The 13,095-nt window shown below is 47.6% G+C and overlaps 3 protein-coding genes across 5 annotated transcripts in view; 1 reads left to right on the top strand and 2 right to left on the bottom strand.

The window, feature by feature from the left end:
• Positions 1-2,195: 2,195 nt before the first annotated feature.
• On the bottom strand, positions 2,196-3,825 carry LOC129815744 (pre-miRNA 5'-monophosphate methyltransferase). Its single transcript, XM_055869830.1, has 2 exons — positions 3,524-3,825; positions 2,196-3,330 (listed from the first exon to the last, which is right to left on the bottom strand). The coding sequence occupies exons 1-2, from the start codon at positions 3,728-3,730 to the stop codon at positions 2,737-2,739; spliced, it is 801 nt and encodes a 266-aa protein (XP_055725805.1). The 5' UTR covers positions 3,731-3,825; the 3' UTR covers positions 2,196-2,736.
• LOC129815742 (ceramide synthase 5-like) overlaps positions 3,247-13,095 on the bottom strand; it is a 43,754-nt gene continuing 33,905 nt past the window's right edge. The window contains exons 9-12 of one of the 3 annotated variants that reach the window (XM_055869827.1): positions 11,976-12,132; positions 6,191-6,217; positions 5,585-5,763; positions 3,247-3,330 (exon numbers count right to left, since the gene is read on the bottom strand). In XM_055869827.1, coding sequence (XP_055725802.1) covers positions 3,324-3,330; positions 5,585-5,763; positions 6,191-6,217; positions 11,976-12,132 — 370 coding nt within the window. In that variant the 3' untranslated portion in view covers positions 3,247-3,323. Of the gene's footprint in view, positions 3,331-3,976; positions 5,279-5,584; positions 5,764-6,190; positions 6,218-11,975; positions 12,133-13,095 lie in introns of those variants that run through there. The other 2 variants (XM_055869825.1, XM_055869828.1) reach the window with 2 other exon arrangements.
• Positions 3,841-4,800, top strand: LOC129815746 (cytochrome c oxidase assembly protein COX14-like). The gene is made up of 2 exons (XM_055869831.1): positions 3,841-3,945; positions 4,265-4,800. The coding sequence occupies exon 2, from the start codon at positions 4,275-4,277 to the stop codon at positions 4,452-4,454; it is 180 nt and encodes a 59-aa protein (XP_055725806.1). The 5' UTR covers positions 3,841-3,945; positions 4,265-4,274; the 3' UTR covers positions 4,455-4,800.

The raw sequence follows: 13,095 nt of genomic DNA, 5'->3' as shown, positions 1-13,095 counted from the left end.
TCTGTCTATCGCCTCCTTTGAATTCCATGCTGTCACAGTTACCAGCCCTTTCAAGCTTAACATCCTTATCATTTATCGCCCTCCAGGTTCCCTTGGAGAGTTCATCAATGAGCTTGACGCCCTGATAAGTTCCTTTCCTGAGGATGGCTCACCTCTCACAGTTCTGGGTGACTTTAACCTCCCCATGTCTACCTTTGACTCATTCCTCTCTGCCTCCTTCTTTCCACTCCTCTCCTCTTTTGACCTCACCCTCTCACCTTCCCCCCCTACTCACAAGGCAGGCAATACGCTTGACCTCATCTTTACTAGATGCTGTTCTTCCACTAATCTCATTGCAACTCCCCTCCAAGTCTCCGACCACTACCTTGTGTCCTTTTCCCTCTCGCTCTCATCCAACACTTCCCACACTGCCCCTACTCGGATGGTATCGCGCCGTCCCAACCTTCGCTCTCTCTCCCCCGCTACTCTCTCCTCTTCCATCCTATCATCTCTTCCCTCTGCTCAAACCTTCTCCAACCTATCTCCTGATTCTGCCTCCTCAACCCTCCTCTCCTCCCTTTCTGCATCCTTTAACTCTCTATGTCCCCTATCCTCCAGGCCGGCTCGGTCCTCCCCTCCTGCTCCGTGGCTCGACGACTCATTGCGAGCTCACAGAACAGGGCTCCGGGCAGCCGAGCGGAAATGGAGGAAAACTCGCCTCCCTGCGGACCTGGCATCCTTTCACTCCCTCCTCTCTACCTTCTCCTCTTCTGTCTCTGCTGCTAAAGCCAATTTCTACCACTCTAAATTCCAAGCATCTGCCTCTAACCCTAGGAAGCTCTTTGCCACCTTCTCCTCCCTCCTGAATCCTCCTCCCCCTCCTCCCCCCTCCTCCCTCTCTGCTGATGACTTCGTCAACCATTTTGAAAAGAAGGTCGACGACATCCGATCCTCGTTTGCTAAGTCAAACGACACCGCTGGTTCTGCTCACACTGCCCTACCCTGTGCTTTGACCTCTTTCTCCCCTCTCTCTCCAGATGAAATCTCGCGTCTTGTGACGGCCGGCCGCCCAACAACTTGCCCGCTTGACCCTATCCCCTCCTCTCTTCTCCAGACCATTTCCGGAGACCTTCTCCCTTACCTCATCTCGCTCATCAACTCATCCTTGACCGCTGGCTACGTCCCTTCCGTCTTCAAGAGAGCGAGAGTTGCACCCCTTCTGAAAAAACCTACACTCGATCCCTCCGATGTCAACAACTACAGACCAGTATCCCTTCTTTCTTTTCTCTCCAAAACTCTTGAACGTGCCGTCCTTGGCCAGCTCTCCTGCTATCTCTCTCAGAATGACCTTCTTGATCCAAATCAGTCAGGTTTCAAGACTAGTCATTCAACTGAGACTGCTCTTCTCTGTGTCACGGAGGCGCTCCGCACTGCTAAAGCTAACTCTCTCTCCTCTGCTCTCATCCTTCTAGACCTATCGGCTGCCTTTGATACTGTGAACCATCAGATCCTCCTCTCCACCCTCTCCGAGCTGGGCATCTCCGGCGCGGCCCACGCTTGGATTGCGTCCTACCTGACAGGTCGCTCCTACCAGGTGGCGTGGCGAGAATCTGTCTCCGTACCACGTGCTCTCACCACTGGTGTCCCCCAGGGCTCTGTTCTAGGCCCTCTCCTATTCTCGCTATACACCAAGTCACTTGGCTCTGTCATATCCTCACATGGTCTCTCCTATCATTGCTATGCAGACGACACACAATTAATCTTCTCCTTTCCCCCCTCTGATAACCAGGTGGTGAATCGCATCTCTGCATGTCTGGCAGACATATCAGTGTGGATGACGGATCACCACCTCAAGCTGAACCTCGGCAAGACGGAGCTGCTCTTCCTCCCGGGGAAGGACTGCCCGTTCCATGATCTCGCCATCACGGTTGACAACTCCATTGTGTCCTCCTCCCAGAGCGCTAAGAACCTTGGCGTGATCCTGGACAACACCCTGTCGTTCTCAACTAACATCAAGGCGGTGACCCGTTCCTGTAGGTTCATGCTCTACAACATTCGCAGAGTACGACCCTGCCTCACGCAGGAAGCGGCGCAGGTCCTAATCCAGGCACTTGTCATCTCCCGTCTGGATTACTGCAACTCGCTGTTGGCTGGGCTCCCTGCCTGTGCCATTAAACCCCTACAACTCATTCAGAACGCCGCAGCCCGTCTGGTGTTCAACTTTCCCAAGTTCTCTCACGTCACCCCGCTCCTCCGCTCTCTCCACTGGCTTCCAGTTGAAGCTCGCATCCGCTACAAGACCATGGTGCTTGCCTACGGAGCTGTGAGGGGAACGGCACCTCCGTACCTTCAGGCTCTGATCAGGCCCTACACCCAAACAAGGGCACCGCGTTCATCCACCTCTGGCCTGCTCGCCTCCCTACCTCTGAGGAAGTACAGTTCCCGCTCAGCCCAGTCAAAACTGTTCGCTGCTCTGGCACCCCAATGGTGGAACAAACTCCCTCATGACGCCAGGTCAGCGGAGTCAATCACCACCTTCCGGAGACACCTGAAACTCCACCTCTTTAAGGAATACCTAGGATAGGATAAAGTAATCCTTCTAACCCCCCCCCTTAAAAGAGTTAGATGCACTATTGTAAAGTGGTTGTTCCACTGGATATCATAAGGTGAATGCACCAATTTGTAAGTCGCTCTGGATAAGAGCGTCTGCTAAATGACTTAAATGTAAATGTAAATGTAATGTAAATGTCATTTTATCTACTGGGATAAATGTTGGTCTACCGTCTCTCTTCTCCTAAAGAGGAGCAGTCTGCGATCCCAGCTGGTACTACCGAAACACTGCATCAGTGCCATCCCACAGTGTTTCTCTAAGTGTTCCCTGGCTTGTTCTGCCACATCTCCTCTGATCTTTAACTCCTTGAAGTGGTCAAAGTCAGACCGCCCTAGCTTCCTCAGCCTCCGGGCAGCCGAGCGGTAGCACTTCCAGGGCTGGGCCTCCAGGAGGAGATGTTGGCTGACGGAGGCCAGCCGGGAGAGGAGCCCCAGTAGGGCAGCGTCTCCGTGGTTCAGGTGGACCCACATGGTAACAGCCAGGCACAGGGAGAGGTGGAAGCGGAAGCCGCCATGTTGTCTCAGGTAGTCCTGTAGCTGGGTCTGGCTAGCAGCATCCTCAGTGATGTCTAAGGGAATGAAAGAGATGCTCTGGGGGAATGGGTTGGTCTGTTGGGCCCGGAGGATCAGGGTTTCGTCCAGGTCGAAGCCGAGGAGTTGGAGATCAGTGTCGGGTGGTGTTGTAGAGTCTTCAGACAAGACTCTCGGTTGGAGGTGTCTGTACAATGCCACTGTCAGGTCCTGTTATATATTACACATGGATAGATAAGAGAAAATACTTCATTAGTGACAGACAACTGACTCAAACTATTCAATCACCGATGATGAAACTCAGTGATTTTGTCTTAATGTGTGGGTGGTGGATCAGTTTGTAAAGGATGGTTAACATGATTAAATCTTTCTGTCTAACGTTAGCTGGCTATCTTTAGCTTACCCCTGAATTGCAGCCAACATCCAGCATCAATATGGTTTCACTGCTGTCTTTGCCATATCCCAAATCCTGAATAAGTGTGGTCGGAATGAGGCTTAGACGGTTCTCTGGTGGGTTGAATGTGTAATAGTTTATAAAATTGCCGTAAGGTGCTGCACCGGGATCATCTTTTTCATCCAGAAATTCACTCTCTGCTCCACATGTTGCCATCGCTGTTCCCACGTGTGCAGCATCAAAATACGTCCGACCTAGGAAACATCTACAGAACTTCTATAACGTTCCTCCCACTACGGATTACTCAAGAACCGAACGACTTTTGACCCTCACAAGACTCCGTTGCTTTCAGTTACGGAACAAGTTAACTAGCTAGGTGTGTTGACATTGAGAAGGGTATCAATAATCTGACTATCATTCTATTTTACAAGGTAAGAGACAATGCAATTTACATAGCAATAATTTGAAACTGGAAAAATCAAAATTTTTATTTAATGTGTTGATAAAAGCTTGCTAACCTTGATAGCTAGCGAAATTCCATCAGATACCCTGTCTTTAATTAACTAACGTTAACTTCTGATGTTATACTTTTTTTGTTGAAATGTTGGCATTTTGTTATCTGTGATAACCACATTGTTAAACACGAGTAAACAAGGAGATATACGTTATGTAGCTACCCTTAGTTGTACTACAACTTGTCGTTGCTGGATATAACCTCCTCAGAGACCCACATGTATTTGGTTCCGCCAGGAACACCACCATGTTGACCACCGCAAAGCGACTCGCCGACTTCGGATACCGGGGGTTTTCTGCCTCGATGATGCTGTTGACACTCTACGGGGGATACCTGTGCACCATGCGGGGATACCGCTACATGAACAAGCAAAAAGAGCTGCAGGTAGCGGCAGAAAACCAAGACGTGGACGTCCTCAAGCCATAGAGGACTGGAACTGAATAGTTTGTCCACAAAATCATGGACATTTCTGTTCCTCCCATGGGACTTATGTGATAACTATTTGGGTGTAGAAGTTGTGTGTGCCCAGACGAGTAAAGGAGAATCTACTCTTCATTTACTGTCAACTTCATCATTTATCTGCTAAAAGGAGAAGGGGCAGAGGACTGGAGTCGACTGAAAAATGGGTTGACTCCTTCCAGCTTTAACTAAATGACAAATCAGTCTCTTATCATAACTCGCTCAGGACACACTGAATCATAGTTTGTGTGGCAGGATCTTCAAAGTTATGTAACAACCGTTAACATGAATAAAAACATCTTATACAAATAAACATATATTTTTGTCTCTGTAGTCAACACTCACATTATTAGCCCTAATACACACATCTATGGATGATCTCCACTGAATAGGATTCTGTTGGCTTCTTCACATTTAAATTCTTATGCATTTCTTACCAAAGACATTTTAAAAACGTTAAACGTTGGTCTCGTATTAATAATATAGAAACAGTCAACAGAACTGACCAGAAACAAAGTAAATGAACAATTACTTAAAATATACAGTAGTAATTCAAGTCCACCTGACCAATAAAACTGAGATAATCTCCAGCAAACTGCAGCATCAAACAAATGGAATACAAGCAAACGTTCTATGTTCATAAGGTACTGCAAATATCTACAGACCCATTCACTTGACATCAGGGAATGCACTTTTTTCCCCCTTCATTTCATCAGTTTTGATTCTATGGGTCACAGTAGTGTGTCTATTCATCCATTGTATGCTGTCATGGTCACCGATCATTGTTAGTTCTGAAGAAGAAAAATGAATTAAGAGTCAGATGAATGAAGAAACGGAGTTAAACCGTCCAGGGAACTGGATGAGGCTGGAAAAGCACTTCAAGGTGTAATCTAGGATAGGATGAACTAGTAGTGGAAATGCCTCACAGATATGCCCAATTCTCACTATAGGGCCAACCCGAACAGTACTGGCTCTGATATTGTCCTTTCCAGCACAGCACCGACAAATAGTGGATGCGCAGTGTAACCAGGCCAGACATATTTGACCTGGTTCGGCCCTATAGTGTGAATCAGACGGCAGACTCCTCTCTCTATCACCTGCTGCTGATGCGTATCTGTGGCCAGCTTTTAGTGGTGACGACGTGGCCGTTGGTGCCATTGGTTCCGTTCTCTGCCTTAGGAGAGAAAGCCATTTTAACCCCCCTGTCGTTGGTTCTGTTGGTGTCAGCCTCCTCCTCCGAGCTGCTCTCCACGTCACTGCGGTCATCCTTAGACACCTGACAGACAGAGAAATACAAGGTTACAATTCAAAGTGAATGACGTGCTTGACATCCTGGAAACACGGTTGCCAGGTCTGAATGAATAATGCACCTTATTTTCATAGGTAAATTACACATAAATTAATAACATGATCTCTTCATATGTAACCCATTGCAGGTCAAAATGTCACTGACTGCCTTCATTAATTCTAACTCAAACTGCACATTCTGGAGTTTAGGAGCAACTGTGAGAAATACCTAATATTCCTAAAGATGACAACCACATTGTTTGGGGGGGAAGGCATAAATAGAATACTTACTGCAGAGAGCAGAGAATATATATATATATATATATAGTCATCAGATAGACAGGGCAAGCAAGGAAAAGAGCAGTGGAGGAGGAAGAGGAGAAAAACAGGTGGAAAGATAGGAGGATCCCTCTCACCCCAGAGAGAAAAGAAAAGAGCCATCTCTGCAGAGAGAACGAGAGAAAGAAAAGGTATGAACAGATGTAAAACTGTTCTTCCATAGCCTCCAACATGCAACAGGTGTTATTATTTACCCACTATAGCCTGAGCTAAGGTCTGACATGATGAAATTTCCACTCCTGAGGTTCTCAAGTCTGGGCCTGTATTCACAACAGTGAATACAGTAACATTGCTGATATGGCATCAGCTGTGTCCTTTAGATCATAATGAATATGATTATATGAACAGGAATGACCTGATCCTAAATCAGCACTTCTAATCTGAGACGCTGTCCTCATACAGGCCCTGACCTCATACAGGCCCTGAACTCACACTCACCTGTCTATATCTAACCTGTACCAGTCCTACATCCCACATCTAACCTGTACCAGTCCTACATCCCACTTACCTGTCTACATCTAACCTGTACCAGTCCTACATCCCACTCACCTGTCTACATCTAACCTGTACCAGTCCTACATCCCACTCACCTGTCTACATCTAACCTGTACCAGTCCTACATCCCACTCACCTGTCTACATCTAACCTGTACCAGTCCTACATCCCACTCACCTGTCTATATCTAACCTGTACCAGTCCTACATCCCACATCTAACCTGTACCAGTCCTACATCCCACTCACCTGTCTACATCTAACCTGTACCAGTCCTACATCCCACATCTAACCTGTACCAGTCCTACATCCCACTCACCTGTCTATATCTAACCTGTACCAGTCCTACATCCCACTCACCTGTCTATATCTAACCTGTACCAGTCCTACATCCCACTCACCTGTCGACATCTAACCTGTACCAGTCCTACATCCCACTCACCTGTCTATATCTAACCTGTACCAGTCCTACATCCCACTCACCTGTCTATATCTAACCTGTACCAGTCCTACATCCCACTCACCTGTCTATATCTAACCTGTACCAGTCCTACATCCCACATCTAACCTGTACCAGTCCTACATCCCACTCACCTGTCTACATCTAACCTGTACCAGTCCTACATCCCACTCACTTGTCTATATCTAACCTGTACCAGTCCTACATCCCACATCTAACCTGTACCAGTCCTACATCCCACTCACCTGTCTATATCTAACCTGTACCAGTCCTACATCCCACTCACCTGTCTATATCTAACCTGTACCAGTCCTACATCCCACATCTAACCTGTACCAGTCCTACATCCCACTCATCTGTCTACATCTAACCTGTACCAGTCCTACACCCCACTCACCTGTCTATATCTAACCTGTACCAGTCCTACATCCCACTCACCTGTCTATATCTAACCTGTACCAGTCCTACATCCCACTCACCTGTCTATATCTAACCTGTACCAGTCCTACATCCCACATCTAACCTGTACCAGTCCTACATTCCACTCACCTGTCTATATCTAACCTGTACCAGTCCTACATTCCACTCACCTGTCTATATCTAACCTGTACCCGTCCTACATCCCACTCACCTGTCTATTTCTAACCTGTACCAGTCCTACATCCCACTCACCTGTCTATTTCTAACCTGTACCAGCCCTACATCCCACTCACCTGTCTATATCTAACCTGTACCAGTCCTACATCCCACTCACCTGTCTATATCTAACCTGTACCAGTCCTACATCCCACATCTAACCTGTACCAGTCCTACATCCCACTCACCTGTCTATATCTAACCTGTACCAGTCCTACATCCCACTCACCTGTCTATATCTAACCTGTACCAGTCCTACATCCCACTCACCTGTCTACATCTAACCTGTACCAGTCCTACGTCCCACTCACCTGTCTATATCTAACCTGTACCAGTCCTACATCCCACTCACCTGTCTATATCTAACCTGTACCAGTCCTACATCCCACTCACCTGTCTATATCTAACCTGTACCAGCCCTACATCCCACTCACCTGTCTATATCTAACCTGTACCAGTCCTACATCCCACTCACCTGTCTATATCTAACCTGTACCAGTCCTACATCCCACTCACCTGTCTATATCTAACCTGTACCAGTCCTACATCCCACTCACCTGTCTACATCTAACCTGTACCAGTCCTACGTCCCACATCTAACCTGTACCAGTCCTACGTCCCACATCTAACCTGTACCAGTCCTACATCCCACTCACCTGTCTACATCTAACCTGTACCAGTCCTACATCCCACATCTAACCTGTACCAGTCCTACATCCCACTCACCTGTCTATATCTAACCTGTACCAGTCCTACATCCCACATCTAACCTGTACCAGTCCTACATCCCACTCACCTGTCTACATCTAACCTGTACCAGTCCTACATCCCACATCTAACCTGTACCAGTCCTACATCCCACTCACCTGTCTACATCTAACCTGTACCAGTCCTACATCCCACATCTAACCTGTACCAGTCCTACATCCCACTCACCTGTCTACATCTAATCTGTACCAGTCCTACATCCCACTCACCTGTCTATATCTAACCTGTACCAGTCCTACATCCCCCTCACCTGTCTACATCTAACCTGTACCAGTCCTACTTCCCACATCTAACTTGTACCAGTCCTACGTCCCACATCTAACCTGTACCAGTCCTACATCCCACTCACCTGTCTACATCTAACCTGTACCAGTCCTACATCACACATCTAACCTGTACCAGTCCTACATCCCACTCACCTGTCTACATCTAATCTGTACCAGTCCTACATCCCACTCACCTGTCTATATCTAACCTGTACCAGTCCTACATCCCACATCTAACCTGTACCAGTCCTACATCCCACTCACCTGTCTATATCTAACCTGTACCAGTCCTACATCCCACTCACCTGTCTACATCTAATCTGTACCAGTCCTACATCCCACTCAGCTGTCTATATCTAACCTGTACCAGTCCTACATCCCACATCTAACCTGTACCAGTCCTACATCCCACTCACCTGTCTACATCTAACCTGTACCAGTCCTACATCCCACATCTAACCTGTACCAGTCCTACATCCCACTCACCTGTCTACATCTAACCTGCACCAGTCCTACATCCCACTCACCTGTCTATATCTAACCTGTACCAGTCCTACATCCCACTCACCTGTCTACATCTAACCTGTACCAGTCCTACATCCCACATCTAACCTGTACCAGTCCTACATCCCACTCACCTGTCTATATCTAACCTGTACCAGTCCTACATCCCATTCACCTGTCTATATCTAACCTGTACCAGTCCTACATCCCACTCAGCTGTCTATATCTAACCTGTACCAGTCCTACATCCCACATCTAACCTGTACCAGTCCTACATCCCACTCACCTGTCTACATCTAACCTGTACCAGTCCTACATCCCACATCTAACCTGTACCAGTCCTACATCCCACTCACCTGTCTACATCTAACCTGTACCAGTCCTACATCCCACATCTAACCTGTACCAGTCCTACATCCCAATCACCTGTCTACATCTAACCTGTACCAGTCCTACATCCCACTCACCTGTCTACATCTAACCTGTACCAGTCCTACGTCCCACATCTAACTTGTACCAGTCCTACGTCCCACATCTAACCTGTACCAGTCCTACACCCCACTCACCTGTCTACATCTAACCTGTACCAGTCCTACATCACACATCTAACCTGTACCAGTCCTACATCCCACTCACCTGTCTAAATCTAACCTGTACCAGTCCTACATCCCACTCACCTGTCTATATCTAACCTGTACCAGTCCTACATCCCACATCTAACCTGTACCAGTCCTACATCCCACTCACCTGTCTATATCTAACCTGTACCAGTCCTACATCCCACTCACCTGTCTATATCTAACCTGTACCAGTCCTACATCCCATTCACCTGTCTATATCTAACCTGTACCAGTCCTACATCCCACTCACCTGTCTACATCTAACCTGTACCAGTCCTACGTCCCACATCTAACTTGTACCAGTCCTACGTCCCACATCTAACCTGTACCAGTCCTACACCCCACTCACCTGTCTACATCTAACCTGTACCAGTCCTACATCACACATCTAACCTGTACCAGTCCTACATCCCACTCACCTGTCTACATCTAATCTGTACCAGTCCTACATCCCACTCACCTGTCTATATCTAACCTGTACCAGTCCTACATCCCACATCTAACCTGTACCAGTCCTACATCCCACTCACCTGTCTATATCTAACCTGTACCAGTCCTACATCCCACTCACCTGTCTACATCTAACCTGTACCAGTCCTACATCCCACTCACCTGTCTATATCTAACCTGTACCAGTCCTACATCCCACATCTAACCTGTACCAGTCCTACATCCCACTCACCTGTCTACATCTAACCTGTACCAGTCCTACATCCCACATCTAACCTGTACCAGTCCTACATCCCACTCACCTGTCTACATCTAACCTGCACCAGTCCTACATCCCACTCACCTGTCTACATCTAACCTGTACCAGTTCTACATCCCACTCACCTGTCTACATCTAACCTGTACCAGTCCTACATCCCACATCTAACCTGTACCAGTCCTACATCCCACTCACCTGTCTACATCTAACCTGTACCAGTCCTACATCCCACATCTAACCTGTACCAGTCCTACATCCCACTCACCTGTCTATATCTAACCTGTACCAGTCCTACATCCCACTCACCTGTCTACATCTAACCTGTACCAGTCCTACATCCCACTCACCTGTCTATATCTAACCTGTACCAGTCCTACATCCCACATCTAACCTGTACCAGTCCTACATCCCACTCACCTGTCTACATCTAACCTGTACCAGTCCTACATCCCACATCTAACCTGTACCAGTCCTACATCCCACTCACCTGTCTACATCTAACCTGCACCAGTCCTACATCCCACTCACCTGTCTATATCTAACCTGTACCAGTCCTACATCCCACTCACCTGTCTATATCTAACCTGTACCAGTCCTACATCCCACTCACCTGTCTACATCTAACCTGCACCAGTCCTACATCCCACTCACCTGTCTATATCTAACCTGTACCAGTCCTACATCCCACTCACCTGTCTATATCTAACCTGTACCAGTCCTACATCCCACTCACCTGTCTATATCTAACCTGTACCAGTCCTACATCCCACTCACCTGTCTACATCTAACCTGCACCAGTCCTACATCCCACTCACCTGTCTATATCTAACCTTCACCAGTCCTACATCCCACTCACCTGTCTACATCTAACCTGCACCAGTCCTACATCCCACTCACCTGTCTATATCTAACCTGTACCAGTCCTACATCCCACTCACCTGTCTATATCTAACCTGTACCAGTCCTACATCCCACTCACCTGTCTACATCTAACCTGCACCAGTCCTACATCCCACTCACCTGTCTATATCTAACCTGTACCAGTCCTACATCCCACTCACCTGTCTATATCTAACCTGTACCAGTCCTACATCCCACTCACCTGTCTACATCTAACCTGTACCAGTCCTACGTCCCACATCTAACCTGTACCAGTCCTACATCCCACTCACCTGTCTACATCTAACCTGTACCAGTCCTACATCCCACTCACCTGTCTATATCTAACCTGTACCAGTCCTACATCCCACTCACCTGTCTACATCTAACCTGTACCAGTCCTACATCCCACATCTAACCTGTACCAGTCCTACATCCCACTCACCTGTCTACATCTAACCTGCACCAGTCCTACATCCCACTCACCTGTCTATATCTAACCTGTACCAGTCCTACATCCCACTCACCTTTCCTCGGACCAAGGCCTTGTAGGCTATCCCGGCTATGAGGTAGGACCAGATGACATGCAGCACCTGTAGCAGCAGCAGTAGGGAGTTGAAGAGCCACCAGGAAGGGTATGGACCAATGATCTCCCAGCTCTCAAACATAGTTGTGTTCAGGATCCTGGAACAAAGGAAGTATCATATCATGAATTAAGATGTGCACAGAAAGTACACACACACACACACACACACACACACACACACACACACACACACACACACACACACACACACACACACACACACACACACGGAAAGCAAACAGACAGCCATACTTAATCCACCCCCTCCAAATGACACACATACATGCTTTTGGAGAGGTGCAGGGGGCTGGCATACTGGCAAGCTCACTTCCTGACAGATTTGATCCGTCTGACCTGGGATTCGAACTGGCAACCCTTCAGTTGTTGGCTCGCCTCTCTAACCGCTAGGCTACCTGCCTACTTTATCTGCTTGGATAAAATAAAAAACTGAAATACCTTATTTACATAAGTATTCAGACCCTTTGCTATAAGACTCCAAATTGAACTCGGGTGCATCCTGTTTCCATTGATCATCCTTGAGATGTTTCTACAACTTGATTGGGGTCCACCTGTGGTAAATTCTATTGATTTGACATGATTTGGAAAGGCACACACCTGTCTATATAAGGTCCCACAGTTGACAGTGCATGTCAGAGCAAAAACCCAGCCATGAGGTCGAAGGAATTGTCTGTAGAGCGCAGAGACAAGATTTTGTCAAGGCACAGATCTGGGGAAGGGTACCAAAAAATGTCTGCAACATTGAAGGTCCCCAAGAACACTGTGGCCTCCATCATTCTTAAATGGAAGAAGTTTGGAACCACCAAGACTCTTCCTAGAGCTGGTCGCCTGGCCAAACTGAGCAATCAGGGGAGAAGGGCTTTGGTCAGGGAGGTGACCAAGAATCCGATGGTCGCTCTGACAGAGCTGCAGAGTTCCTCTGTGGAGATTGGATAACCTTCCAGAAGGACAACCATCTCTGTAGCACTCCACCAATCAGACCTTTATGGTAGTGGCCAGACGGAAGCCACTCCTCAGTAAAAGGCACATGACAGCCCGCTTGG

This window comes from Salvelinus fontinalis, chromosome 18 (genome assembly GCF_029448725.1).
Source record: "Salvelinus fontinalis isolate EN_2023a chromosome 18, ASM2944872v1, whole genome shotgun sequence".
Classification (NCBI taxonomy): Eukaryota; Metazoa; Chordata; class Actinopteri; order Salmoniformes; family Salmonidae; genus Salvelinus; species Salvelinus fontinalis.
The sequence above is the reverse complement of the archived record's forward strand: the minus strand, read 5'-3'. Positions and strand labels throughout refer to the sequence as shown.

Coding starts and splice junctions, on each gene's coding strand:
- LOC129815744 (XM_055869830.1), bottom strand. CDS start 3,730: ATGGCAACATGTGGAGCAGAGAGTGAATTTCTGGATGAAAAAGATGAT. Junction 3,331..3,523: donor ATGTTGGCTGCAATTCAGGG/GTAAGCTAAAGA, acceptor AATATATAACAG/GACCTGACAGTGGCATTGTA.
- LOC129815746 (XM_055869831.1), top strand. CDS start 4,275: ATGTTGACCACCGCAAAGCGACTCGCCGACTTCGGATACCGGGGGTTT.